The sequence below is a fragment of the Nematostella vectensis genome, chromosome 9 (genome assembly GCF_932526225.1).
Source record: "Nematostella vectensis chromosome 9, jaNemVect1.1, whole genome shotgun sequence".
NCBI classification, from domain to species: domain Eukaryota; kingdom Metazoa; phylum Cnidaria; class Anthozoa; order Actiniaria; family Edwardsiidae; genus Nematostella; species Nematostella vectensis.
Window position 1 is genome coordinate 539093 of NC_064042.1, and position 27560 is coordinate 566652.

At 43.1% G+C, this 27560-nt stretch overlaps 1 protein-coding gene across 1 annotated transcript; it reads left to right on the forward strand.

Annotated features, from left to right (window-relative positions):
- The first annotated feature begins 442 nt into the window (after positions 1-442).
- LOC5505333 (integrator complex subunit 6) lies at positions 443-19110 on the forward strand. Its single transcript, XM_048732633.1, has 19 exons — positions 443-704; positions 790-867; positions 3037-3186; positions 3795-3884; positions 4257-4449; positions 5969-6109; positions 8419-8590; positions 10004-10253; positions 10539-10691; positions 11865-12009; positions 13152-13246; positions 13827-13940; positions 14292-14371; positions 15006-15110; positions 15488-15530; positions 15604-15730; positions 15876-16015; positions 16826-17519; positions 17989-19110. The coding sequence occupies exons 1-19, from the start codon at positions 594-596 to the stop codon at positions 18195-18197; spliced, it is 3090 nt and encodes a 1029-aa protein (XP_048588590.1). The 5' UTR covers positions 443-593; the 3' UTR covers positions 18198-19110.
- The last annotated feature ends 8450 nt before the right edge of the window (positions 19111-27560 follow it).

A 27560-nucleotide genomic window follows, 5' to 3' on the forward strand; every position in this document is an offset into this window, starting at 1 on the left:
TTTATAAAGCTTTTTGATTTACTAAAGTTAATGGAACGAAAATATTGGACAAGCGACTCGACTGTTTTGCCCTTTGAACAATCTAGGCTCTTTCTTACATCAGGCGCAAAAGCCCTCGCCGCGAGAATACATCGCTTGATGGAGTTCACAGTGAGAGATCAAGAAAAATACGTCCGTATAACTACAAACTAAACTACTTCAGGTAGGAATTGGGAATTTGGACGATATACGCAAAGAAAATACCGAGAAATTCCAGCGCCACAGTCCGCCACGTTGCGAAAACAAAAGCGACCAAGAAATAATATTTTCGCCAAGACATGCGCAGTAATGAGAAGTACTATAAGTAAGATTACAAGGGTCCCCTAGGTATAGTCAGAGGTTTTGTTCATGATCCCAAGGGCACCCCGGTGCGTAGTGTTTTGTATCACGTGGTTAGCTATGCATCGTGGAGGCGTAAGTTAGCTGCGCCCCAAAGCAGCTCTATAGCGGGCGCCATAATGGTCAGGGGAAAAATATGCTCTCGTTCTCGAAAACTAAAGCCTTTCAAAATCAACTAACCACCCAAAACAATCCATAACCCTTCACCAAACACTATGGTGATATTAGTTTTTGTTGTTGATACCTCTGCTTCTATGAACCAGAGAACGTCTCTTGGTACAACTTTGCTAGATGTCGCCAAAAATGCCGTGGAAACCTTTATTAAGGTAATGATAAGTCGATTATAAGTGCCAGGACATGTAGTCCGATGATGGTTGTGTTTATTTATGGGGTTATTTTGCTTATGGATAGATTCGGCAGCGAGATCAGTCGAGTCGAAATGATCGCTACATGTTGGTGACGTTAGACGAACCGCCGGCCTCCATCAAGGTGAGGGATTGGGTCAGGGTAGCTATTGTCCACCCGGACCCAGATCTAATACTTCATCAAGTTTTTCCGAAATCCCCGTCACATATCTCTCTGTACACGCAGAATCAAACTCTCTGCGCCTTATTTCAGGTGTTTATAAAAATTATTATAAGTTTGCGTAGTTTTCAGGGAAAGTTTCCAACTTGTGGCTTTGTGTTGTCCAGAGGTTTGCAAAGGATCATGGGGTTTGTTTTGAGGACATTTTATTGTGGGACAGAGTTTTCATTCAAAACTTGGAAAATGATCAAGTCATATTTGATCTCCAAACTACACTTTCAAACCATTTTGCAAATCTTGCATGATCTGAACACCTAATGTAAACATTATTATGTAAATATTTGAGGTTATATTTTGCAACAGCTATTGAAATAGTTTTACAACTACTATAGATTACTTATATTTTATTCCCTTTCTATGGTGTTTGGTTATCTTTTATATATTTTTTTGTATTCATAAATTTATGTTCGCAGTGTTGTTCCTCACAACTATATTATACATTTTTTGCTCATTTTACATAATGCTGGTTTGATTTTTGACTCGTTGAAAAGTTGTACCAGAAACTTTTTAAGCTATTAATGCTGTGTGCCAGTGTCTTGCTTTTGTTAACAATATTTTCCATTGTTCTTCAACTCTCCTTCTTTCATGAGAACCAATTCTTGACCCCCCCTCTTTCTAGTTAAAGGACCCCCTTCCCCAACTAAAGGGCCTTTCCCAGTTAAAGGACCCCCCTCCCCAATTAAAGGGCCTTCCCCAGTTAAAGGACCCCCCTCCCCAATTAAAGGGCCTTCCCCAGTTAAAGGACCCCCCTCCCCAATTAAAGGGCCTTCCCCAGTTAAAGGAACCCCTTCCCCAAGTTAAGGGACCTCCTCCTTTGAGCCCCCCTAATCAGTTAAAGGATCCCCCCCCTTTATCAGTTAAAGAAGCCCTCCCTTGATCAGTTAAAGGATCCCCCCCTTTATCAGTTAAGGAAGCCCTCCCTTGATCAGTTAAGGGATCCCCCCATTATCAGTTAAGGAAGCCCCCCTTTCATCAGTTAAATGGAAAGTAAATCAGCATTGCCATCAAAATGATAAATTCAATGTCATAAAATTCCATCCATTTGTATGATTAGACTTTCCCTGCTAGCAGAGGCCTCTTTTCTCTGTATTTCGCTGGGCTGGAGTTCGCGAGGAAAAGATACCTCTGCCATGGGTCGAGACTGTTTCTGTTGCGCATGCGTGAGCGTTAATAAGCGACCGACGTGCCAAAACCCGTACCATCGCGCGAAAGCTGTCAATATGCTTTGCATGGGTTTAGTCGGAAATCATGAATCAAACTCCGGTTAGTTCTCCTCTTTGAAAAAAAAAACAACTGTTCAATTTCAATCACCTAAAACGTCACTAAAAAGATTGAGCAACAAACGCAGCAAAGACGAGTTTTGTCTTGTTTGTGGGATTAATTTCAAGACATCTGGGCAGGCGAGTTTCTTCAATGTAAATATCGCACAGTTGGATTCGAAGAAAATGTTACAAAACTTTTTGGTAAAATTAGATCAGCTATTCCCAGAAGAATATGCAAAACCTGTAAACGGAAGATTGACTCGTTTGTCAAAAGAGAGAAAATTCTGAATGAAGATAAGGCATTGAATGGCTTCTTTTTATAATTCGTCGCGTGATATTTCTACGGAGGACGCCGTTTCGAATGCGGGCTTATTATCCGGCAGCGGATATACGTTTCATGCATGCGCTAGTCATTGTAGGCTCAAAATAGTGGCCAGTAATTAATGAACGGAGCATGCGCTCTGGATCTCGTCCATGATCGTGGACGGCGGTTTGATCAAACGAACGTGCGACCCATGGCAGAGGTATCTTTTCCTCGCGAACTCCAGCCCAGCGAAATACAGAGAAAAGAGGCCTCTGCTAGCAGGGAAGATTAGACTCAATTTAGACTCATTTCTCTACATATAGTTATCACTATGTAATCACGCTAAATCTATATTGATTATAACATTAAACTATTTCAATTTCCTGTTAACATGAATATATTAAAATGAAAGAATGTTATTTTACACTACCTAATTTCTACCTTTATTTGTCCCAGTTAACATGACTCTGTGGTATATAATTTTTCACTGATTGATCATCTCAACAGGCTGGGTGGCGAGAAAACCAAGCAATATTTATGAATGAGCTGAGAAATCTGCAGGCTACCGGACTTTCCAAACTTGGCACAGCACTCAAAGAGAGTTTTGACCTTTTAAACCTGTACAGGTTGCATTCAGGCATTGACAGTTATGGCATGGTATGTAAAATTATCTATCAACATCCCTCAAAGATAAGTACAATAAGTATAAAGTCTCTCTCAACAGCAATTTAAGTGATTTGAACGTTACTTGATATTTAAGCTTTACTTGATTTGGTATTAGCAAGCCAGTCCTACGATAGGTTGAGCTGCTAATTTAAAATATACCGTTAAATATGTTAGGGGCTAAAATTACTTAGGATTGTACAATATACCATAAATGTCACTATTGAATGTTAGCCAATGCAAATTAGATCAACAAAAATATTGAAATTATCTGTTTTAGACTAATTTTTGATCTGTTATACTATAAACAATACTAGCAAGTAAAGTAACAATGAATGGTGGGAATCTTTTTTATTGCATCGAATGCCCAGTTTTCTATGGTTTGTTATTGAGACTATATTACCGGTTATTCCTACTGTAGCCATGTATATGTAGAATAATTGTGTCAAATATGTGTAACGTATTACTGGCAACTGCACAGGAATGTATTGACTTTTGTCACTTCACATGAAATTTCAGAGGACTAGAAAGTGAGGTTCATTAACATATTTTCTAGATCTCTTTATTAGCATGTGAAAATTGACTCCCTGTTTTATTTAAAGGGCCGTAATCCATTCTTTCTGGATCCTGCCATGGTTATTTGTATAACCGACGGTGGCCGATTCTCAACGCAGGCTGAGGTTGAGGAGGAGGTAATGTAATTCATTATATTATAGATTTGATTTAACTGTAGATTGCTTCAGCTGGGCTTTTGTCAATTCAAAGTGTTGTAAACGACAGACTTGCAACTAGTAATTTGTAACTCGCTGATAATCCAAGAGAGCATCCTTTTTCGCTGAAACAATCAAAACAAAACAAAAACAATTAAACTCTTCCTACACAACATTAAATTGGGTATTTTAACTTTGAGTGTGGATTTTAGTGGACTTTAGTCATAAAGTGAAACATGCTTTAGCACTTAATCAAATTTACTAGAATTCTACAAGTATCTAATTAATAAGGCCTGTTTTTTTATGTCTACTCTGTGCTGTTAGTATTTTATTCCATATATTTTTTCCATTCAGCTTCATCTACCTATGCACTCAAATCTTCCTGGCAGTGAGTTGACCAAAGAACCATTCCGCTGGGACCAGAGGCTCTTTGGGTTAATTCTGAGAATGGCAGGTTGCCGTGGTAACTCTCAGGCCAAACCAGGAATGCCGGCGTCTTCTGTCACTACCGAGTCTGCGATTGGAGCCATGTGTGAAGTAACTGGAGGTATGGAATATTCTTCACAAAAAGATGAAAATGATTAGAGTCTAATTAAGTTGGGAAAATCAACACCAATAAATACAAAAAAACCCAAATTGTCGTGTTCGTGAATCAGAAGATTAAATACAATACACCAAAAACTGGTATTAGACTGCCAAATTTTTCGTCTAAAATAAGATTACTGTAAATGATCTAATAAACGCCTGGGGCATTTATTAAATTTTGACAGGCCGAGGGGGGCATTCTATAGAAAAGAGGCGTTTATTAGAGAGGGGTGTTCTTAACAAACTATAAAAAGACACCAACCCCAAGTGCAGTGGGTTTCTAGTCTCACTCAGGATCATGTTAAAATTAAAGCTTCCATAGCAAGCATTTCTTAAAATTAAGCAAGTCTCACCCAGTAGAAGCCAAACACAGATTAATTTAAATTTGATATATTACCCAAATTACTATGCTGTTTGTTTGTTTTTTGCTGGGAGGGAGGGTAAGGGCGTTTATTGCAAAAATGTAAGCTTAGGGGGGCGTTCATTACATAGGAGGTGTTCTTTAGATTGGGGGTGTTTTTTAGGTCATTTCGGTATTTGTAAATTTTTTATGCTTTTCATGACTACAGTTATTATCCATCGATTGTAATTTGTTAGTGATTTTTGGCTAGAGAAGGGTTTTCCTTATTTGGAATGTACAGTACATCCAATTGACTCAAACCCTCCCCCTCTGGGGAGTTGTTGACCTGTCATGAATCTAAACAAAGATGGCATATCAATGGCATTTCTTGCTGTCATCAGATGTACTGGTCGCCACTTTTTGTCTCTTGCTAAGAGTGGACGTGTTTGACCCGCCTCCTCCCCTATACCGCCACTGACCAGTTAGGATAGTGGGTTTTTAGTTCAACTTGTAAGCGTTTTTTCTTTGCCCTCACCTTTGTGTGGCAGATTTATTTAATAATATTTGTAATGTTATATTGAGAATATATTTGAATAAAATATGTTAACGGCTATACCTTTGTATAGCCAATATATCCCATATGGTTGTTTGCAAACAAAGCTCAGCATCTATAACTTATCGTTCAATATATGGTAACAATGGAAAAGCATAAATAAGAATTTTACAGGGCAGACTCAGATTCTGCCCTGAAGAAATCTTATTTAAGACAAAAATTTGGCAGGTCGAATACCAGTTTTTGGTGTATTCTAAGTTGGGTTAGACTATTTTGATTGTTACTTACTAACAAGTTTTGATCTAAAATGTTTGTATATGACTCAATAAGATACTAAGATTAGATTAAAAAAGTTAAGAATTTCCTGTGAATTTATTATATTTGACAAATAAAGTTAGTTGTTTCTTTAAGAATTAATTGTTAATTTCCTTTGTTAGAATAGGTCCATGTTCTTTTTGCATATTATTTCTTAAATTGGACAAAAAGTTGTCACTGATTCATAGTTATTGAATTCAATCAATGCTAGTGAATGTTCTATATGGTATATTGTCCCTGATCTCTACTAAGTTATTACCCCTCTTGTTGTAGGCAAATGTTACAAATGTTCCTCCTCCAAGTCTCTTAACCAAGCCCTTGAGTCCGTCGCCCAGAAAGTCCAGTTTGGGATTGTGGTCAACTTTGAGAAGATTGGAGGTCCAGAGGCCCCTCCCCCTCCGGTGATGTCCGATAGTGAGTATAATGTACATAGAACTACCCCTCCAGTGATGTCGGATAGTGAGTATACTGTACAGTGGACTACCCTTCCAGTGATGTCGGATAGTGAGTATACTGTACAGTGGACTACCCTTCCAGTGATGTCGGATAGTGAGTATACTGTACAGTGGACTACCCTTCCAGTGATGGCGGATAGTGAGTATACTGTACAGTGGACTACCCTTCCAGTGATGTCGGATAGTGAGTATACTGTACAGTGGACTACCCTTCCAGTGATGTCCGATAGTGAGTATACTGTACAGTTGGCTACCCTTCCAGTGATGTCCGATAGTGAGTATACTGTACAGTGGACTACCCTTCCAGTGATGTCGGATAGTGAGTATACTGTACATTGAACTACCCTTCCAGTGATGTCGGATAGTGAGTATACTGTACAGTGAACTACCCTTCCAGTGATGTCCGATAGTGAGTATACTGTACAGTTGACTACCCCTCCAGTGATGTCAGATAGTGAGTATACTGTACAGTGAACTACCCTTCCAGTGATGTCGGATAGTGAGTATACTGTACATTGAACTACCCCTCCAGTGATGTCGGATAGTGAGTATACTGTACAGTGAACTACCCCTCCAGTGATGTCCGGTAGTGAGTATACTGTACAGTGAACTACCCTTCCAGTGATGTCCGGTAGTGAGTATACTGTACAGTGAACTACCCTTCCAGTGATGTCCGGTAGTGAGTATACTGTACATTGAACTACCCTTCCAGTGATGTCCGGTAGTGAGTATACTGTACAGTGAACTACCCTTCCAGTGATGTCCGATAGTGAGTATACTGTACAGTGAACTACCCCTCCAGTGATGTCGGATAGTGAGTATACTGTACAGTTGACTACCCCTCCAGTGATGTCCGGTAGTGAGTATACTGTACAGTTGACTACCCCTCCAGTGATGTCCGGTAGTGAGTATACTGTACAGTGAACTACCCCTCCAGTGATGTCGGATAGTGAGTATACTGTACAGTTGACTACCCCTCCAGTGATGTCCGGTAGTGAGTATACTGTACATTGAACTACCCCTCCAGTGATGTCCGGTAGTGAGTATACTGTACATTGAACTACCCCTCCAGTGATGTCGGATAGTGAGTATACTGTACATTGAACTACCCTTCCAGTGATGTCGGATAGTGAGTATACTGTACAGTGAACTACCCTTCCAGTGATGTCCGATAGTGAGTATACTGTACAGTTGACTACCCCTCCAGTGATGTCAGATAGTGAGTATACTGTACAGTGAACTACCCTTCCAGTGATGTCGGATAGTGAGTATACTGTACATTGAACTACCCCTCCAGTGATGTCGGATAGTGAGTATACTGTACAGTGAACTACCCCTCCAGTGATGTCCGGTAGTGAGTATACTGTACAGTGAACTACCCTTCCAGTGATGTCCGGTAGTGAGTATACTGTACAGTGAACTACCCTTCCAGTGATGTCCGGTAGTGAGTATACTGTACATTGAACTACCCTTCCAGTGATGTCCGGTAGTGAGTATACTGTACAGTGAACTACCGTTCCAGTGATGTCCGGTAGTGAGTATACTGTACAGTGAACTACCCCTCCAGTGATGTCGGATAGTGAGTATACTGTACAGTTGACTACCCCTCCAGTGATGTCCGGTAGTGAGTATACTGTACAGTTGACTACCCCTCCAGTGATGTCCGGTAGTGAGTATACTGTACAGTGAACTACCCCTCCAGTGATGTCGGATAGTGAGTATACTGTACAGTTGACTACCCCTCCAGTGATGTCCGGTAGTGAGTATACTGTACATTGAACTACCCCTCCAGTGATGTCCGGTAGTGAGTATACTGTACATTGAACTACCCCTCCAGTGATGTCCGGTAGTGAGTATACTGTACATTGAACTACCCCTCCAGTGATGTCGGATAGTGAGTATACTGTACAGTGAACTACCCTCCGGTGATGTCCGGTAGTGAGTATACTGTACATTGAACTACCCCTCCAGTGATGTCCGGTAGTGAGTATACTGTACAGTGGACTACCCCTCCAGTGATGTCCGGTAGTGAGTATACTGTACAGTGGACTACCCCTCCAGTGATGTCTGATGGAACTTCCCCTGGTAATTACGTCTTGTCCTCCTTGTTTCCTTCTCTCATTGCTCTTTTCTGTGCACTTATACATTGATGCTGTATAAGCAGATTTTTACTGACATTTTCTGAATCTAACCTACACTGCCTGTTGATAGTTTAAATCTTTGCTTGCTGCTCTTCTTGACCTGATTGGCATTCATGTTTTCCCTTAGCCACCAAGGCCATTGAGTCCAAGGGCCAGAGACACACTGATTCCCCTACCCCTCCACTCCAGCTTGACTTACCCAATCACTTGAGTAATAACTTTGATGCTGTGGAGGAAGAGTTAAAGATTGAACCAGTTGAGAATCACGTGGTCATCAAGACAGAGGGGCTCCCCACAAGGTGAGCTCATAACTGATTCATGTGTCACAACACCACGCAGTTGTTATGTCCTTATAACTGATTCATGTGTCACAACACCACGCAGTTGTTATGTTCTTATAACTGATTCATGTGTCACAACACCACGCAGTTGTTATGTTCTTATAACTGATTCATCTGTCACAACACCACGCAGTTGTTATGTTCTTATAACTGATTCATGTGTCACAACACCGCGCAGTTGTTATGTTCTTAAACCTGTTTCATGTGTCACAACACCACGCAGTTGTTATGTTCTTATGACAGGCCTTCTAGAATTTTTTTCAGCCAAATTATGTGCATTTTGAAGTTATTTCTGTAATACAAATAGTGAATTATGTATTGGTAATTTTCTGAAAGAAATGCATGAAAAGTTGGACATAGACATTTGGATGTATATGAAGTGACTAAGCTGTTTTCATTGGTGTTCTTATTTTTCGAAATTATATGCTATTATAGTCTTTTTGGCACATTATTCTGGATGGCCTGTTGTTGTAAAAGGTTTTACTCATTGTTGCAAAACAAAAGCAAAATAATATACTGTATTCACCTCATGATTCTCAAAGATAATGCACCCCAATAGTTTAGTTGTCCATGGGGTTTTCCGTTGGCGTGATAGTTAATGGTTTAATTTATTTCAATGTTAATGATTAATAATTTTCCTTTTACCTAACTTTTAGCCCCTTCACAAAATGCGAATTCTCTTGCTAACTACGTTTGCCACAGTGGCTAATGCCCCTTTCCTATACACGTGAATTTTGAATCTTGATCTTTCACCTCTTCTTCTTTCACTTGTTTCCTAGTTCCAGGTGGCATAATATTTTCACGAAGAGGATAATTCTTGACAATGTCCAGTTACTATTGGTTACAATATTGTACTATGTTTCACAGGCACTTAATTTTGCAAAAAAAAGAATCGGCATATTTTGCGAGATTTTGTGATTTGGGTGCAAAATCATTTCGAGATAATTTTATTAAACAATACAGCAAAACTGTAGAACTCATATTGTGCTTGATGCTATTTTCTAAGACATTTACATACATTGAAGCTGTATGATACTATAGTTAAGTCACAGCATAAGTAAGCTTGATTGTCTTGGTCTTGGTGGTCATTAAAAAAAAAAACAAGGAAAACAAAACGGAAAGGGTATTGAATTTTGTGATATTAAAGTTTGTAGGAATAGGATTTCGTTGGGCTTAAATGTTGTGAAATTAAAGAGACCAATAAGGTATTTTGATTAAATTTTTCCCTATAACTTCCCAGTTGTCGCTTATTCCCCATCAGTGTGGCTAATTCCTTTGGCTTAAAATAAGGCACAGTAACTTGAGACCTCAAGATCCTAGCACAAACGGAGGGATTAATGATGAGGATTATTAACTGTTTACTCTTTTCAGCGGGCTTTCCTCCCCCGGCAGCCCACGGGGTGACAGTTTGAATTGTCAGTTACTAGAAGAACCCAGTGCATTGGGCATAGTCAACTCCAGATCCACAACAGCCTCGCCTATCCCCCAATCAGTACAAAACACAGCCTGGACAAGCTGCTGCCGAATGATTTACGTCAAGACCAACCCCAAACTCAACACCCCTGTGGGCTTCTGGCCAATCCCAGAGTCCTTCTGGCCTGACCCGTCACTTGCGACTTTGGTATGATATGTTAGCATTATCTATTTTATCACTGCTTTAATATGATATGTTGGCATTATCTATTTTTATCACTACTTTGATATGATATGTTGGCCTTTGTTTAAGAGGTTTGCTATAGACTGATAACATATTTTTTAGCTTTCACATAACATTCCCCCTCTTTGTCTATTACACCCAATTTGCTTAATAATATCACACTTGCCCACTTAATCCACACTTGTGTTTTGTGTCAACTATATTTCTAGAACAATTTTGTACTTATCAGGTTGTACATTAATTTTTCAGCCATCTCGGGATTCCCACCCATCCGTATATTTTTCGTGTGTAGACACAGAACCCCTTGTGCTTGATAACTTGCCATTTGATAAGTACGAACTTGAGCCGTCTCCACTAACTCAGTACATACTGGAACGCAAGTCTCCCTCATCATGTTGGCAGGTGAGAAATCTTATCAAGCGCACCCAACGACCATTTTTGGTCAAATATCTGTTTGGATACATGGTCACCTAAAGATTTCGGGGTTGCCCTAGAAATGTCTACTTTCTCCGGAATTTGTATTTCTAGATCACCTATGTTTCTGGTAAAGAGTGCTGGATCACCTATGTTTTTCGGAATTGCTTTTGTTACCGCCATCACCATTTTCGGGAGATTTTTACTTCCGACATGCTTTAAAAAAGGAACCCTAGTATTTTCGGGAGTGAGTATACAAGGGACATAACCTAGAAATTTCACTTAAGAATCTTAGAATCGCTAGGAGTTTCGGATGCCTCTGGATGAGTACCTAGATTATTCGGATGGCTGTAATTTTGCCTAGCAAATCCGAACAGATAAAAGATATCTAGGAAAGCTCTATATTGAATAAGAATGACTGCAAATGAAAAAAACGGTATCTTAACTCATTCTAGGCCAGTTGTGAAATTTTTGTCCTTGGGTGCCCTTGTCTTTTAACTTTAAAATCTTTTAACTGATGATGAAGGGGAATCTACATTAGAAGGGAAGTAACAATAACTGATAATTCCCGACACAACATTCTAGCTTTGAATGTATGTTTTGTTGATGGTTCTTTCGAGGGCATTTTTACTCTTTGCACATTTTGAAAGTAAAACGCACCACAGCCCTTATTTGAGAAATTGTGGTAACTTCTTCCCTTCTTTAATTGTGGTTCATGGAAAACAATTTGGGTAGTCCCTTGAATACTTTTTAAACTACTAAAACTACCATGCCATGACTCAGTAAGCATAATTAAGGCGGCAATTGCAGAAGTCTACTCCCAGTCAATTACCCAGGCTCCTTGAAGCCAAGATTTTTAACAGAAAACATGAAAAATATTTTAAAGATGTAAAAGCAGTGTGCTTATTGGACGTTTTTTAGAGGATGTGATTGATAATTTAGAGTGGATAAATAGCACAGATGCTAATAGATTCTTTTGTCTTTTGTTGGTTGAGGTTTCTGCCAGCCCACCAGATTGTTAGTATTTGACTGGAAATTAACTGGTGCAATTGCCGCTTTAATAACTTAATAAGCTAATTGATTATTTTAATCTCTCTCTAGAAATACATTTCCTTCACTTGACTTGATTAGCTATATTTAATCCATGTCTTTTGTCTTCAGACATTCATTTGTAACAGTGGTAGAAGGAACGGTGAGAACTCCCAACTTGGTGCACCATTTGGTTACCTAAAAGCCAGCTCAAACCTGTTGACAGTCAACTTGTTCGTAATGCCCTACAACTACCCTACTCTCTTCCCACTTATTGGTAAGTTTTGGTACTCTCTTTCCACTCGTCCGTAAGGTTCAGTACTCTCTTCCCACTCATTGGTAAGGTTCAGTATTCTCTTACCACTCATTGGTAAGGTTCAATACCCTCTTACCACTCATCCGTAAGGTTCAGTACTCTCTTACCACTCATCCGTAAGGTTCAGTACTCTCTTCCCACTCATTGGTAAGGTTCAGTACTCTCTTACCACTCATTGGTAAGATTCAGTACTCTCTTCCCACTCATTGGTAAGATTCAGTACTCTCCTCCCACTCATCGGTAAGGTTCAGTACTCTTTTCCCACTCATTGGTAAGGTTCAGTACTCTCTTACCACTCATTGGTAAGGTTCAGTACTCTCTTCCCACTCATTGGTAAGGTTCAGTACTCTCTTACCACTCATTGGTTAGGTTCAGTACTCTCTTACCACTAATTGGTAAGGTTCAATACTCTCTTACCACTCGTTGGTAAGGTTTGGTACTCTCTTTAAATTTATTATTAGTGTTCTCTTCTACCTTAAAATTAATAGGTAAGGCTTTTTATTTTATGCTCCCACTCAATGTAGAGTCGCACAAAGCATCTATTTCCTTTGGCTAAAAACTAGGATATTTTTAATCAAATATCATCAATAACTTATCATACATTATCTGTAGATTGATATTTTGTAGTTTTCTTGCCAAAAAACTGTTTTATTCTTGCTAAACAATAGCAAAGAGGTGGTTGATCAACATTCTTTAAAGCTGCATTGTCACCAGTTTACTTTTGGAGGCTTGATGAAAAACAAAACAACAAGAGACAAAAGAATCTATTAGAAATCGCACTGTTAAACAGGCCATCCCCTCTAAATCATCAGTCACATCCTAAAAGAAACTTCCAAGACACAGGATATTGTTATGTAGTCGACTGGAAGTAAACTGGTGACATTGTGCTTTTATATTCTCTTTTATTCCATCATTTGTAAGATGCATATGTGTGTACCGTTATAATACAAGAAAAAAAAATATTGTTGGTTCTTGAAATTGTTCAAACAAGGTGGGGGAATACTGAACATTTTTTTTGCATTATGCAAGTATATAAGTATATAAATGTATTCTTTATAGGTTAGTGTCGTAGAAGCATTACCTTTGTTTATTTGTATTTTTAGATGAATTAGTCAAAGTTCACAAGATGAAGCCTGTCCCTCGGTGGAAGCAAGCATTTGAAGCATATCTAGATGCCACGCCTTGTTACTATGCTGGGGTAAGTTTTATCATGACTCCTTACTGTAGTAGCAAATAAAGACAAAACATAAATAATAATAATAATAATAAAGTTTATTCAAACCTATCACAGTCATGACTGAATTAAAGGCTGATTACATAAATAAGTATTGGATGCGCAAGGAATAGTGCCTTAACAAATAGGCTGGTACTTTACACTAACAAAATTAGGGAGCGTTCAGTATTAGTTAGTACAGGGTAGTTGATGGGGTTTGGTAAGGTTAGGTTAAAGTGGCCAGAAGACTTTAGAACTCTGTTACTTATAAGAGGGAAAAAGAGGGTTATCACTTCCTTTCCTACTTATAAAAAGTTTACATGCATCAACGCGGCGACTACTAAGTGTTTGGATCTGTGCCCTTTCCACGGCGTCATTGTAAAAAAAACATCATAAAAAACATCCTTGAGGCTGAGAGAGGAGTTCTGAGATTTAACCTACAATGGACGTTGAAGAGTTGTTATTTCTTACTTCATTACTTGTTTTATGCATTGGCACTTAAACATTTGTAACATCTTCATATTGTCCTTTTTGCACAACTTATGATAATGAGTTTGTATTTTAGCCTTTACGAAATGCATTCAAGCGTATGGGCCTTCCGATATCGCTGATCCCTGATCACATTGATGGCTCCCTTAGTGCCACAATTTTAAACTACCTCAAGAAGATCAAGCAACAGGTTTGTTAACATTTGAACTAGGAACAAGTGTTGAGAGAAGAGCTTGTTCAATCCTCAATCTGTATTTTTACATGCAAACTAGGAACATCCATTGAGGAAAAAGGTTGCTGAATCCTCAATCCGTTAATAATCAAACTAGAAACAACCAATTGAGGGAAAAGGTTGTTTAATCCTAAATCTTATGTATTTGTTTATTTTGTGATTATCTTTTATTTATTTCTTTATTTTATGATTTTTTAAATTTTGCAACAGGTAGCAAGTTAAAAGCTTTTGGTCTTTTAAAAGTCTGTTAGGAAATTAGTTGTGTGATACTGTAGTTGCTGATGTCATTGATTATTCTGATTTTTCTAGGGGAAGATAGAAGCAGAGCGTATGGTAGTTCTTGTCACTCAAAATCTTTCACGAGAGAATGTGGGCAGAGTACAACCAAGGTATGCCATAAATGTTGTATACTTGTCCAAACTCTTTAAAAAAAAGCCTAAGAGACGGGAAATTGTATACCATACAGTATTCACAACAGCCACAGAGATACATATCATCTGAAACAGAAAAAACGGCTTTCTTGGAGTTGTGCTGTACTTGTTTATGTTATCGTTTTGCTGTAGACAACCTCTAGGAATGTGTTGATTTAGGGCATTTGCAGGTCAAATGCATACCCCTAATTCAAATTCAAATGGTGGATGGCAGTTCAAAGGGAGAAGGGTGCTTAGGTGTGATAATTGTTTTAAAAAATGAAGATTATAAATCAACCAGATGCCAGGGCTAGGTATTAATGTCCTTCAGTGGATTATCACATGATAGACCCATATTCTCCTGCATTTGGTTGAAATACGAGACCCAGGGGACCCTTCTGTTGTCTCATCTGCCATTTACCAATGTGAATTTGCTGTTTGCAATGAAAAGGTGTATACTGCCCAAGAGAAGAAACTAAAAAACCCACAACTGGTGGCCCCTACTCTATCCAGGATGTTATGTACTGTAGGGAGAATACACCTGTGAAAAGCTTTCACTTATACATACTCATATAGTAAATACATGATATTATTTTTTTTTTCTTATTTTCAGTAATGTTCAACTTCAACTTCCTGAACTCTCGGCATCAGATAAGAAAGACTTTTACAAAACGGTTCAGGATTTGAAGAAGAAATCTAAGGATAAACTGCACTCGGGGTAAAAACCTGTTTCACCACAGTGATTTATTTGATTTCTTAGGGAAAATTGGATTTGTTTTGTTAGGGGAAAAGGTTGTTTATTAGGGGAAATGGGATTTTTTTCTTAGGGAAAGGGGGGGCAAAATGTTGATTCTTAGGGCAAAGGCTTGATTCTTAGGGGAAATTGAGTTTGTTTTGTTGGGGAAAAGGGTTGATTTCTTAGGGAAAGGGGGGGGCAAAGTGTTTATTCTTAGGGCAAAGGCGTTGATTTTTTAAGGGAAAGGAAATTTGATTTCTTAGGGGAAAGGGGTTTGGTTTATGACATTATACTTAGTGTAGAAGATGCTTTTAAACGTAAAAATATATTCTTGTGTATTTCTGTCTGTTTTCCCCTAGTGATATTGATATTCCAAGTGAACCAGTCAATTCAGTAAAAGAGGTAAGTGTTTTGTACCTCTTTCTTCAATTGAATACACAGAATATTGTTAATCGCTACTGTCTGTTTGTTGTAGAACCTGACATCCAAGAGTTACAAAAACCCATTTGATATCACAAGGAAGGAGTTATTAGACCAGTTATCCCGAATGCGGATCAACTTCTTTCACATGGCTGCAACATCAACAAGACTTCAAGATGAAGGTGAAGGATATAACAAGCAATACAAATAGTTGTGTGGGATATTTCTTTAAATTTTTTGACTTATGTACCTACAAATCACTCTTCTGTCTTGCAAGAGATCCGTTTAATGCAGATCAGGCTAATCTAATGGATCTGCTGTTTTTAGACAATCGACACACTGTTGCTATTGCTGACATGGGGAACTACCAGGAAGTCCTGAGACAGGGGAACCAGTTACGGGAATTAGACCCTGGCCAAAACCGTGTTCACATGTTTGGCAACCCTTTCAAGCTGGCCAAAGATCAGGTATTTGTCACATGATCTCACCAGCACTTCTCCCTACTTATCAGTCAAAGTGATCAACTAAGAAGAATCAGTCAAAGTAATTAACTAAGGGGAATCAGTCAAAGTAATCAACTAAGGAGAATCAGTCAAAGTAATCAACTAAGGAGAATCAGTCAAAGTAATCAACTAAGGAGAATCAGTCAAAGTAATCAACTAAGGAGAGTCAGTCAAAGTAATCAACTAAGGAGAATCAGTCAAAGTAATCAACTAAGGAGAATCAGTCAAAGTAATCAACTAAGGAGAATCAGTCAAAGTAATCAACTAAGGAGAATCAGTCAAAGTAATCAACTAAGTAGAATCAGTCAAAGTAATCAACTAAGGAGAATCAGTCAAAGTAATCAACTAAGAAGAATCAGTCAAAGTAATCAACTAAGGAGAATCAGTCAAAGTAATCAACTAAGGAGAATCAGTCAAAGTAATCAACTAAGGAGAATCAGTCAAAGTAATCAACTAAGAAGAATCAGTCAAAGTAATCAACTAAGGAGAATCAGTCAAAGTAATCAACTAAGGAGAATCAAAATGAACAAGTAAGGGAATTTATTATGTATGCTATTCTGTGTGTTATAGTAATATAATTTTAATTGGAAGTATCATTCCGGCTATTAACAAAAACACCTGCGCAATGGAATGTGTGTGTTAAAGCGGAGATAGTTACGTAATCGACTGGAAGTAAACTGGTGACAATGCGACTTTAATTTTCTATTCTTCAATCTCAGTTTTCTATTGGCTAATAGCTTGGAATTGTGTGCTTATTCCTCTATTCTTCTGTAGCGTGTTATGGTCGATGAAGCAGACGTGAATGAGGCAATGGCAGGTCCGCCGTCTCGCAAAAGACAAAATGACAGCCGGCCTGGATCCCCCAGGGATAAACGAAAGAGGCCTGATTCACCCCCTGTCAAATGGCCCAGCACCACGAACAATCACACGGCCACACCCATTAATCAGATTCAACCGCAGAGACAGCAAACTCCAAACAATAAACCTGTCACTAAGATCTCTACTCTGAACGACATTAAGCCAAATAATGTGGTATCCAACAAACCAAAGAAGAGAAAACCTTCTGAGGACCTTCTTGATAAAACGGATACTGGTGTGAGGCCTGCAAAAGTTGTGCGTCATCACATAAACCCTCAACTGAAAAAGCTCCAGAAACTTCACCAAATCAAAGGACCTAACAGTAAAACTCCATTAAACAATCTAGAGAAAGATAACGCATCTTCTGATATCTCTTCTATCTTAAGGAACTCTATAGAGTCTCAGGGACGGACTGAGAAAGGTTTGGAAGAAAGCAAGAAATTACTGAACTCTCACAAAGATGCTTTAGGTGGCGACGGTAACAGCTCAGGGAGTTCCAAGGAGTCCTCCCCAGTTGCTGTCTCCGAGCAGCAGCTGATGCGAGAGTCGCATGAAAGCAACATCCAGATCAGGAAATTGGTCTCAAGGAAGATGCGAAGGCCAGAAAAAGGTGGATTATTTTTAGTAATGATAATCTATCATTAAACTGATAATCTCTCTGTTAAAGTTAGTCTTGTGCAACGAGAGTACAGTGGTGCTTATTCGCTATTCTTGCGTTGAGTGAGAGATTGTTTTGGTTGATGTGAAGACAGCATACTGTTATGATTTCAGGGGGTGCAATTCAACATGGCTTCGAATGATGCCAATGTTTTTTTTTTTTTAATCTAAATAAAGATATTCCTGGAGAAGAATTTCCTAAACCTTCAATTTACTAGCTTTAATTCAGTATTACATCAACATGTTTATGACACCAAGATTAATTGTGTTCCCTAAAATCTATTCTGATTCATGACACTACCCACACTCACGTTTTGCCAGCCAAGGAGGGTTGCATGCCCCCACCCCCACCGCCCCCCCCCCCCCCCCACCCCTGTGTTCATACCTGCATACTGCTAACACTGTGTTAATTCTCTAAACAGTTGATGATGCGGTTATGGCCCAGGTGGCTAATCTGCAAGGACCTGCTGAGCTACAAGTACCTTATCTACATGACATCATCGAAGAGGCCAAGGTGTTCAAGCGCCGGACATTGGTCACAAAGCTGTTGGTTCAATTGAACTCTTTGAAAGAAGTGTCATCATTAATAAGACTTGAACAAGATGGTCCAACACGGAGGTCCAAGAGATGACATCAGTAGATCTTTGTTAATGTATATAGCTAGCAGGAGTGAATTTTGTACAGCTTTGTCAGAGTATTTTTCCATATTTCTATGCCAATGTTCTGGAACTTGTACAAAATGTGCCTTTCTCTTTATTAGCAAGAGACAAATCAAACTAGGAACAGGAAGAAAGGAAAACAAACAGGCTTTGACACAATGAGTTATGGCAACTCTTTCCCTCATAAAGTATGCAGTTTTGTCTATCTTGTTTGCCATGTTGTCTTACCATGCCCTTCCAATGCTGACCTTCTGTCTTTGTATTATCAATGTATTTCCAAGGCTTTTAGCATGCACAGAGAACATAACAATAAAAAGCTATGCATACATTTTGTGCATTTCTCCCTAACATTGACTGACTTCATAGGCAGGTCTGGCCTCAACTCTAATAATGATTATTATATTATTATGATCCATTTGATCTAGTATATCATTATGATGTCTGGGTGGTAGAGCGATAAAATGAGAATGCCGTTCTGGATTTGCCTTCATCAGATCACGGACATCAATGCCCTTTTTCTGTAATTCTTAAGCGTGCTTGAGCTCTCTATTGAAGCACTAGACAGTCATTCTAGAATCTCAAGTTTTTGTTTTTCGTAAGCCCCCCCCCCCCCCCCCCGTAAGGGAAGCATGACCCTTGACTTCTCTTAACACCCCCCCTCCCCCCCCCTCTCTCCTATATGTCAGTTAGGCCCCTAAAGGAACCACCTAGATTGTGGTGGTTCAAAAAAAAAAGGAAAGGCATATTTTGTTGAATTTAAAAAAAAACATGTATTTTTAAGCCTCTTATTTTCCAATACTTCAGAACAGCAATTTTTGTGAGTGACATATGCCACTCAAAAAAAAGTAGTTGGTAAACCGAGGTCAATAAAATGCATTTTGCTTACATGTCTAGTGTCTGAGTGTAAACCACCTAATATTTCTACATTTACCCCCCCCCCCCCCCCATACGCAATATTACAGATACTACTTACTCACGAATTCACTAAAACAAGAAAATGCTTTGCCTTCAGCAGGTTATGAAAATGATATACCACAACAACAAAAGATATTTCATTCTTTACCTTTTAATTCATCATTAATTGAAATTCTTATGGCATTACCAAAATCAAAGGGCACCCTGGGTGAGCTCGTGGAGTGCTTTTATTAATAAACACAACAAAAGATGTTCTGAACGTATTTCTATAAACAAGCAAAAATGATACTATCTAAGAACAGATATTCTTAGTTATAACAGTGACTTAGGTTCAACTTTAACGAACATTTTGAACTAACTTTGACTAACATCTAAGGATGCATCCATTTTAGGCAATGTAATTTTAAAAGCTGACTTTCCATACTATGCATTGGAAATTAATCACCGATTATAACAATAATAATCATTGCTTTATTATTGTTATTATTTCATTATAAACGTAATCATAATTTGAGATCTATTTTGCATTTAGAACGAAAATGGCTTAAAACATGTACCATTAAACGCAACTATTATTTTGGAACGTATCAAATAACTAAGTTTTTCAATTCCAACAATACTATTTGGGACAGACCAGTTAAAAGTGTGGGGTTGGGTCGTTTCGAACATGCAACTGACCCAACGTTTTTTGGGTCAGATGGCACGAGTATGAAAGTTTCTTAAGAATTTTTCCTTCAAGTTGGTTCCTTACATGAATTATTGAACTGCTCATTGACCACCCCCATTTCTGTCCTGATGGTTCGTCCCTTAGTTTATAAAATAACGTTTATTCTGAACTACTATCAATGTTGCTATAGTTAAATACTGGAAAATATTGGTTTACATTGTAAAATGTCCAGTATTAGAAGCCATTATTATAAACATAACATGAAGAGGTCATAGCCTCACAAATATAAATAAACTGTAACAATAACTTTGTAATAGCGTGCGTAATCAGTTCATTTCTTGTTCCTTTCCACATTTGGTGGTTTCACACTCTTCTGCTTGCTTTCTCGTGTGTGTTTCTTAATGGGCTGTTTCTTTTTCGTTTCAGGATTTTCTCTTTCTGGCTTATCCTATTCTTGTGGTTCGAACTGATTATCTATGTTCATCGCCAGGAGATCCTCGTCATTCACTTGATCTTCTTGATTGGTAGTCTGATTTTCTCCTTTCTTCGGTATCAAATCAGACAATGGCTGCCGTTCGTCTAGCATAGGTTGTTGTACATGGTCTGTTTCTGGTGAGTGATCCGACAATGGCAGCTGTTCGTCTGGCATTGCTTGTTCTGTTCGGTCTGTTTCTAGTGAGTGTACTTTCATGTTGGTCATGAGTTTTTGGCTTGGTGACAGCTGGAAATCAATACATTCAAGGAGTAAAAGCTTTTCTTCCAGCGCACCTGTGTTGTCTTTGAAATTATAAACTCGGGGGGGACTGGGGACTTTCATAGAACGCGAATCGCCCCTCCGGGCCTCCCAGCCCCATTTTAGGCTTGGGAGGTGCGCTGGGCCCCTCCGACCCCCCAGCCCCATTCCAGGCTTGGGATTTTCGTAGACACCGAAACGCGTTTCGCGTAGATAAATAATTGCTAATTATCAATCTACGTCGGGACCACTTCGCGTAGATAAATAATTGGCAATTACTAATCTACGTCGGGACTACTTCGCGTAGATAAATAATTAGCAATCATTGATCTACGGCGGGACTGGGGCCTTTCATAGAAACGGGTGGGAACCTTGCAATTAGACCCCCGTCTGTCCTGTAGTATATATATGTATATAGCATGTGCATAGCATTAGAAGGATGAAGTGCGGAAAAGATTACTGCGGGTGGCTAAAGGTCGGCCATGCAGACACGTGCGGCCAGAGGTGCATGGACACCTACTGCAAGGTGCACCTCCAAAGGCTCCATAAGGGCAGCCCCCTCCCCGTGCCGTGCAGGATCTGCGGCATAGGGACGCAGTCGGAGACGCGGTTGTGTCGCCCCTGCGGAGCGAATCGCGTAGGGCAGAGGATGCGCGGCACCGAGAGGCGCGCTCGGGAATGGTTCGCACTCGTCCTGTCTGACATCGCAGCCCGCGATACGGGCAATTAGAGATTAGGTGGCACAAGGCATACCCAAACACTCGTCCCGCCGGCTTGATACGGGCAATTAGAGACTGAGTGGCACAAGGCGTACCCAAACACTCGTCCTGTCTGACGTCGCAGCCCGCGATACGGGCAATTAGAGACTGGGTGGCACAAGGCATACCCAAACACTCGTCCCGCCGGCTTGATACGGGCAATTAGAGACTGAGTGGCACAAGGCGTACCCAAACACTCGTCCTGTCTGACGTCGCAGCCCGCGATACGGGCAATTAGAGATTGGGTCGCACAAGGCATACCCAAACACTCGTCCCGCCGGCTGTGATACGGGCAATTAGAGACTGGGTGGCACAAGGCATACCCAAACATGGACGCCTACATAGAGGAGGTTCTCAATAGCATGCCTGACAAAGAGGCGCCTGCCGTACTAGCAGGGCTGGTCCAGAACATCCTGGACGAGGACATTCCCAACGATGTCAAACACAAGCTGCTTAAGCCGCTCGTACCGGCGAAAGCGTGGACAGAGGAAGTCTGGCGCGAGTTTGACCCATTGCTGCTGGAACGGCGGCAAGAGGGCCCAGAGGGCTTAGACCCCGAGAAGTACTATTCTCTCTTCGTCGGCGGCGCCTATCTTTGGTCCCCAAGCGTGGATGCCACTCTTCGGGGCCAAGACATAAGCGCCGGTGTTTACCAGGAGATACGAGATCTTGGTGGAGTAGGTGTCATTGCTCTAAAGCCGGTTATGCGGGGGCCTGATATTAATGACAATGGCTCGTTGTGGTGGGTCTCGCACGAGCGAGAGTCTCTGCGGACAAACGCAGTGTTGCCACCGGTGCTCGAGATGGTAGACCCCGACCGGCGTTACAGACTCTTTACGGTCGTTGGTAAGGCCCCCGCAGAGCCATTGGCGCCAATCACAGAGGAGGAAGGGCGCTCGGAGCACAAGATTGGTGGGTCATTAGTCAAAAGAGGAGACCAAATCGCAGTCGGCGCTCTGGAAGGTATCGATGCGGGTATTTGGGGGAAAGGGCGAAAGTGCCTCGTTTACGTGAAATACGAGCTTCGCCCTTTACCTGAGCAAAATGGTGAGCTTGGGCCAATGTTTGAGCGAGAGGGGGGTGAGGGGGGTGACACCTTCGCTAACTGTGTTGTGAGTTATGTTACCGACTTCTTGAGGAATCGCGGCACCTCTCGCTCCCTTGGTCTAACCAAGACACGAGGCAAGATCCTCGAGCGATATTACAAGAAGCTGGCCACTACGGGATGCACCAAAGAAGACCTCTTTGAGATGGAAAAGAAGCTCGAGGTAAAGCTAGTAGCCGTGGACGCCCTGAGTAACGTTCTGTGGGACTCGGGGAAGTACAAGACTAAGGCGAGGGTCACTATCCCTTGCCACAATAACCACGCCTGGGCGGAGCTTCCGACCGAACCACCTGCGATCACGAGCGTCCACGGCCAAGACTTCGAGGCTGAGGGGGAGCTTCGTTCGTTATGTCAGGAGAAGGCAGCGCTTCGCGCTACCAGTGCCGCCACAAAAACGCGCGAGGCAAAAGTGCGAGAGGTGCTCATTCGCTTTATAAACAGGGCGATCCCCAGAAGCACGAGGATCTGGCTGTGCGGGCGTGTTATAGTCACGCACGAAGGCAAACTGTACCGATCGGGACAGGACGGAGCGGCTATCGACAGGGCGTTTACAGACGAGACAGGATATGATCCTCAATGGCTCCCTGATGACCACCCAGCCTACCAAGAGTACACCGAAGCTACGCACTCGATGGGCGCTGCAATAGGGTATCGCTTCAAGAAGTGGACCCAAAGAGAGAACATCAGGCCAACGCCCCTTAAGTACAGGGACGTCTGGCGAGCGGCGCAGGTTGAGTCCAAAGTGTGGAATAGCAAGGAAAACTTAGGGGCGCAGCGTCATGCGCACATCGACATGCGTGCGGCGTACCTAGGATGCGAGGACAGTCTCTCCGGCGGCGCCTTGGACGCCATTGATTTGGTACGAAAATACGGCTTCCCTACGAACGTGTATCGTATCGCGGATGTTGTGGGACGGCCATTGAGCGAGGTTCTTCAACTAACCGGGGTCATTCAGCTGACCGAGTGGGAGTTCTCTGAGGCCTGCCACCCCTACACTTCCGGGAGGGTAGGGCAGCACTTGGAACAAAACGAGGGCTGGATCACCACGCCAGAGCTCAAGGACCTGTTAGACTCGGGTGACCTCGTCATGGCCACGGCGAGGGAGGTGTTGTATAGCGTCGGAAAAAAGGACTCAATCAAGTTCCCCCACTCCATCGCGTGCCGCCCCGGCGGCGAAGACTCGCAGTACCCTGAGGGTCGAGATCTCGCTGTCCGTTTCGTAGGCAAGTGCGCTCGCCATGGCGACGAGTCCTCGATCGTAGTCCGCGACCGTGAAGAATCCGCGTATCTGACAAAGGCACCGACCAATAACTTAACTTCGAGCATGCCAACGGGGCTCATCTGATCCAATACAAAGACGGTGTCCGACGCTCACAATGGTACCATATCAGGGCCTTCGTCTTGGCGTACACATACATAGCGTTGCGACGCATGTTGAGGCGGATCCCTCGCGAAGACGTCCTCCGAGTGTGCACAGATGCCATATACGCAAAGGGGGTGCCCAGTGGTGTAAAGCTCGTGGAGCGAAATCCGAGGTATGGAGAGTGGCGCCACAAGAAGCCTGGGTACGAGTGGCGACCCGAAGCGGCTTGGGGTCCGAAGAAGTCGGGGAACTTGGCCAAGGAGCCAAGCACTGCGCCGAGTCTGCCGTGCGATCTAGTGGCCGCAACCTCTGCAAAGATGTATCTAGCCTGCCAAGGAGGATCGGGGAAGACCGAGTGGGCATTGAGCATGTTCCGCGGCCGCAACGTTGTGGTGCTCACCCCCGAGAACGACCTCGCCCACGACCATCGCAACAACCCGGGCCTCGCGGTGAAGGCTCAAACCTACCACAACTACCTCTGCATACCAGCGGAGAAGCCGATAGAGGAGTGGAGACCTTCCGAGCTGGGGCACAAACTCGACCGTCTCGCAGAAGTGATCATCATTGACGAGTGCTGTAAGGTACAGACTAAAGTGCTACGCGCCATCCTAGGGTATCTCGCTACGCGGCCGTGTCAGGTAGTGTGTTGTGGCGACTATGGGCAGGTCCCGCCCTGGAGAGATAACGAGGGGCCTCACGATATGCTCAAGGAGTGGGCACAAGGGAACATCCGCTGGTTCGAGTCCGACTACCGCTGCCTGTGTGAAGACTGCGGAAAGCCGTACAGTACATGCGACTGCGGCTCTGCCGCGCCCTCCTCCAGGCTCCACGACATAAAGGGCCGGATTTGGAGTCAGCCATATTCCCAACAGCTGGGAGGTGTTTCGAGAGGAGTGGGATGGGGTGGTGTTCGACGCGGCGATCGAGCAGGTCCACCCAAGCGATATGTTGGTGTGCTCGACCAACAAGATGGGGGCTCTTGTTCAGCAGCGATTGGTAGAGCACCACAGGAAAAAAACTACCCCCGATTGCCAGCAACCATCCGCTTTGACCCCGATCCTAGCGTCGCGCATCGTTATCGCAAGCAAGGGTGGCCAGTGCACGTGCCAGGCAAAAGGGGTGAGAAGGTCGACGCGTACAAAGGCACGGTAGTCGAGGTTCCTCTCGGCGCGGTCCTTAACGGGCTTCCCCTCGAGCGGAAATACGCGGGCTGGGGAACCGTCCACCGGGTGCAGGGCAAGACTATCCAGACTTCAAGACGTCTGTTTATCATAGACCACAGCTTAGAGGGCTGGATCACGAATGCTGTATACACCGGCATCTCCCGCGTGCGTCACGCCGACCAGATAGTCCGCGTGATCCCCCCGATAACACCCCCGGTGCCTTGGTTCCCACAGGACTGCAGGCTACGCCCAGTGAAGAGCTTATTATAGCGCGAATCAAGCGATACGCTATAGACGACAGGCAAAAGGGTCACCAAAGCTACATAACCCACCCATCGACGGCACCTTCGGTGTTACTCGCTTAGCAGCGGCTGCTACCTCGTGCATAGCACTCCACAACTGGTCTGCAATCATCTTATACGTATACGTATACGCATACGTATACGCGCAGTATGGAAACAGGCCGCCTAGATGCAGCGCCGGAACGGCAGTTGCATCACAGCAAGCGGCTAGCTGTGTAGCCGATGGCGAGAGCGTCGGCGCCAATGTACGCCAACTCGGCGTTTTTCTGCGTTTTGCTGGGGATGTAGTAGTCGGACAGCTCAGGAGCCCGCATCGACTCCAGGGATTGTTTTGGTCGGGTCTGGTTGGAGAGTTTGAGCGCGTAGTCAGTGTCGGTGAAGTTTTGCTTTGCGAGGGCCCTTCTCTCGCGACTTTGCGCTTGTCAATCGAGGATTTTTTGTCCCCGCTGTTGGTAGCGTCCATAGTCTTGTTGGTATTTCTCTAGGGCCTTGTCATGCCTCTCCTTCTCAGCTAAGGCAGGGCTCTCATCGTTCGACAGGAACTTTGCGAGATAGTTGCCACAAACGAATGCAGTCGCGTGTAGAACGGCGCCACCAACCAAAATCGCGATGGAGGCCATTGAGTAGTGTAGCACACTTCACGTGCTGTGTGTACGTGAACACGAGTCTAATACATGGCCTACACATGTAGTAGTGTGCCACAGTACACTACTACATGGGCAGGATCTTCTGGTCCTCAAGGTAACCCTTCAAAGCGACAGCACCTGCAACGGCGGCAGTCATTTTTGCGTAGTTCATGGCGTTCGCAGAGGGGTCTTTGGTGAAGTCTTCGCGCAAGACCTTGCGCCCAACCCAGCCGATACCGGCGAAGAGGCCGGTTATGACTGCGGCGTCGGTGATGGTCTTTGTAATCTTGCTTTGCTGCGTCGTCGACATATATACGCGTGTACGTATACGTATAAGATGCACGGACGTACGGATATGGGTGGGGCCCTTGTGTTTAAATGTCTGCTTACTCCACTGCTAACAGTCGAGATTTGCACTGTCCGGGTCGGCTCGCCGGAACGGCCAATGGTCGATCCTTGAGATCTACTGTGCATAGACACGAAGTGTCGGCGGAGTCACGTCGTCGGTACCTTCGGTTCCGCTGACCCGTTTGCAGTTCCGGCAGGCTGAGCACTAGTACTTCCTTGAGGTCCCTCCATTGAGGTCCTCTCCATGTGGTGCAACTACTTGGTTGCTGAAGAAGTGGTAAGCTTTCAAATGAACTTTTACTCTGGGATGGCAGACTCGCCAGTGTGCGTACCCTTCGGGGGGCAAACCACTGGTGGGTCCGCGACTGCTACCTCGTGTTGGCACCGCGTTTCAGCGCTTGCCGTTCCAGCGGTGTTCACATGGCGTGCTACGTGTAACGCCCCGACGGCTAAAGCCATCAAACGACCGCAGCGTAGAGACAGGCTTCCGCACAATGTGCGGAGCTCGTTGTTGATGATGTAGTCGGACACAAGGTCGTTGTGGAGATCGACCACAATGTCTATCGGCAGCGCCATGCCTACTAGCTTGGTCGTAAGCTTCAGAAAGCTGTCTGCCAGGGCGTCTGTAGTCCGGCTGGCTAGAGCGGTCTCGTATCGCTTCTCGTACTTCCTCACCTCCTCGGCGCTCATGCGTTTGACGTCGTTGTGAATCAGGGCCTTGCCTACCATTTCTCTCGACTTCCCCGAGGCTACGAGAATCGCGAGTTTCTCCCTCGCGTCTGCTATCTCAGTTTGCTCACCTCCGGTAGCCGTCCCGGCTGGCTGCTTCGAGCAGCCCAGCGACTCAACGGCTGGGAGGCCGGCGGCGCCCTCCTCAAGAAGACTCTCAAAGTATTCGTTGCTCATCATGCCTTCCTGCCGTGGCTAAGGTGCAACACGTGTGTATATATACGTATACGTATTCACGTGCCTTGAGGGCGGTGTGATTGTCTTCTATATATATATACGCATCGATCACACCGCCCTCAAGGCACGTGAATACGTATACGTAAATATACGTATACGTGGGCGGTGGTTAAAGGCGCTTACCCTTCAACTAGGGCGATGGTATAAGGGTGACGCGAGCAAAACTCTAACTTCGAGAACTTTTTCGTCTTGAGGGCCTTCATGTACTCTTTCATCTTCTCTTCTGAGACCTCCGCGCCGTAGTCATGCAGGATAGCTTTCATGTCCGCCTTGCTCGGCGTATAGAAGACCACCAAGGCCGCGATGTTGTCACGGAACGGCTTCGTGATGCTGGTGAGGTGCTGCGTGATCACCCACACGCTAATACCCACGTGGCGCGCGCTGAACGC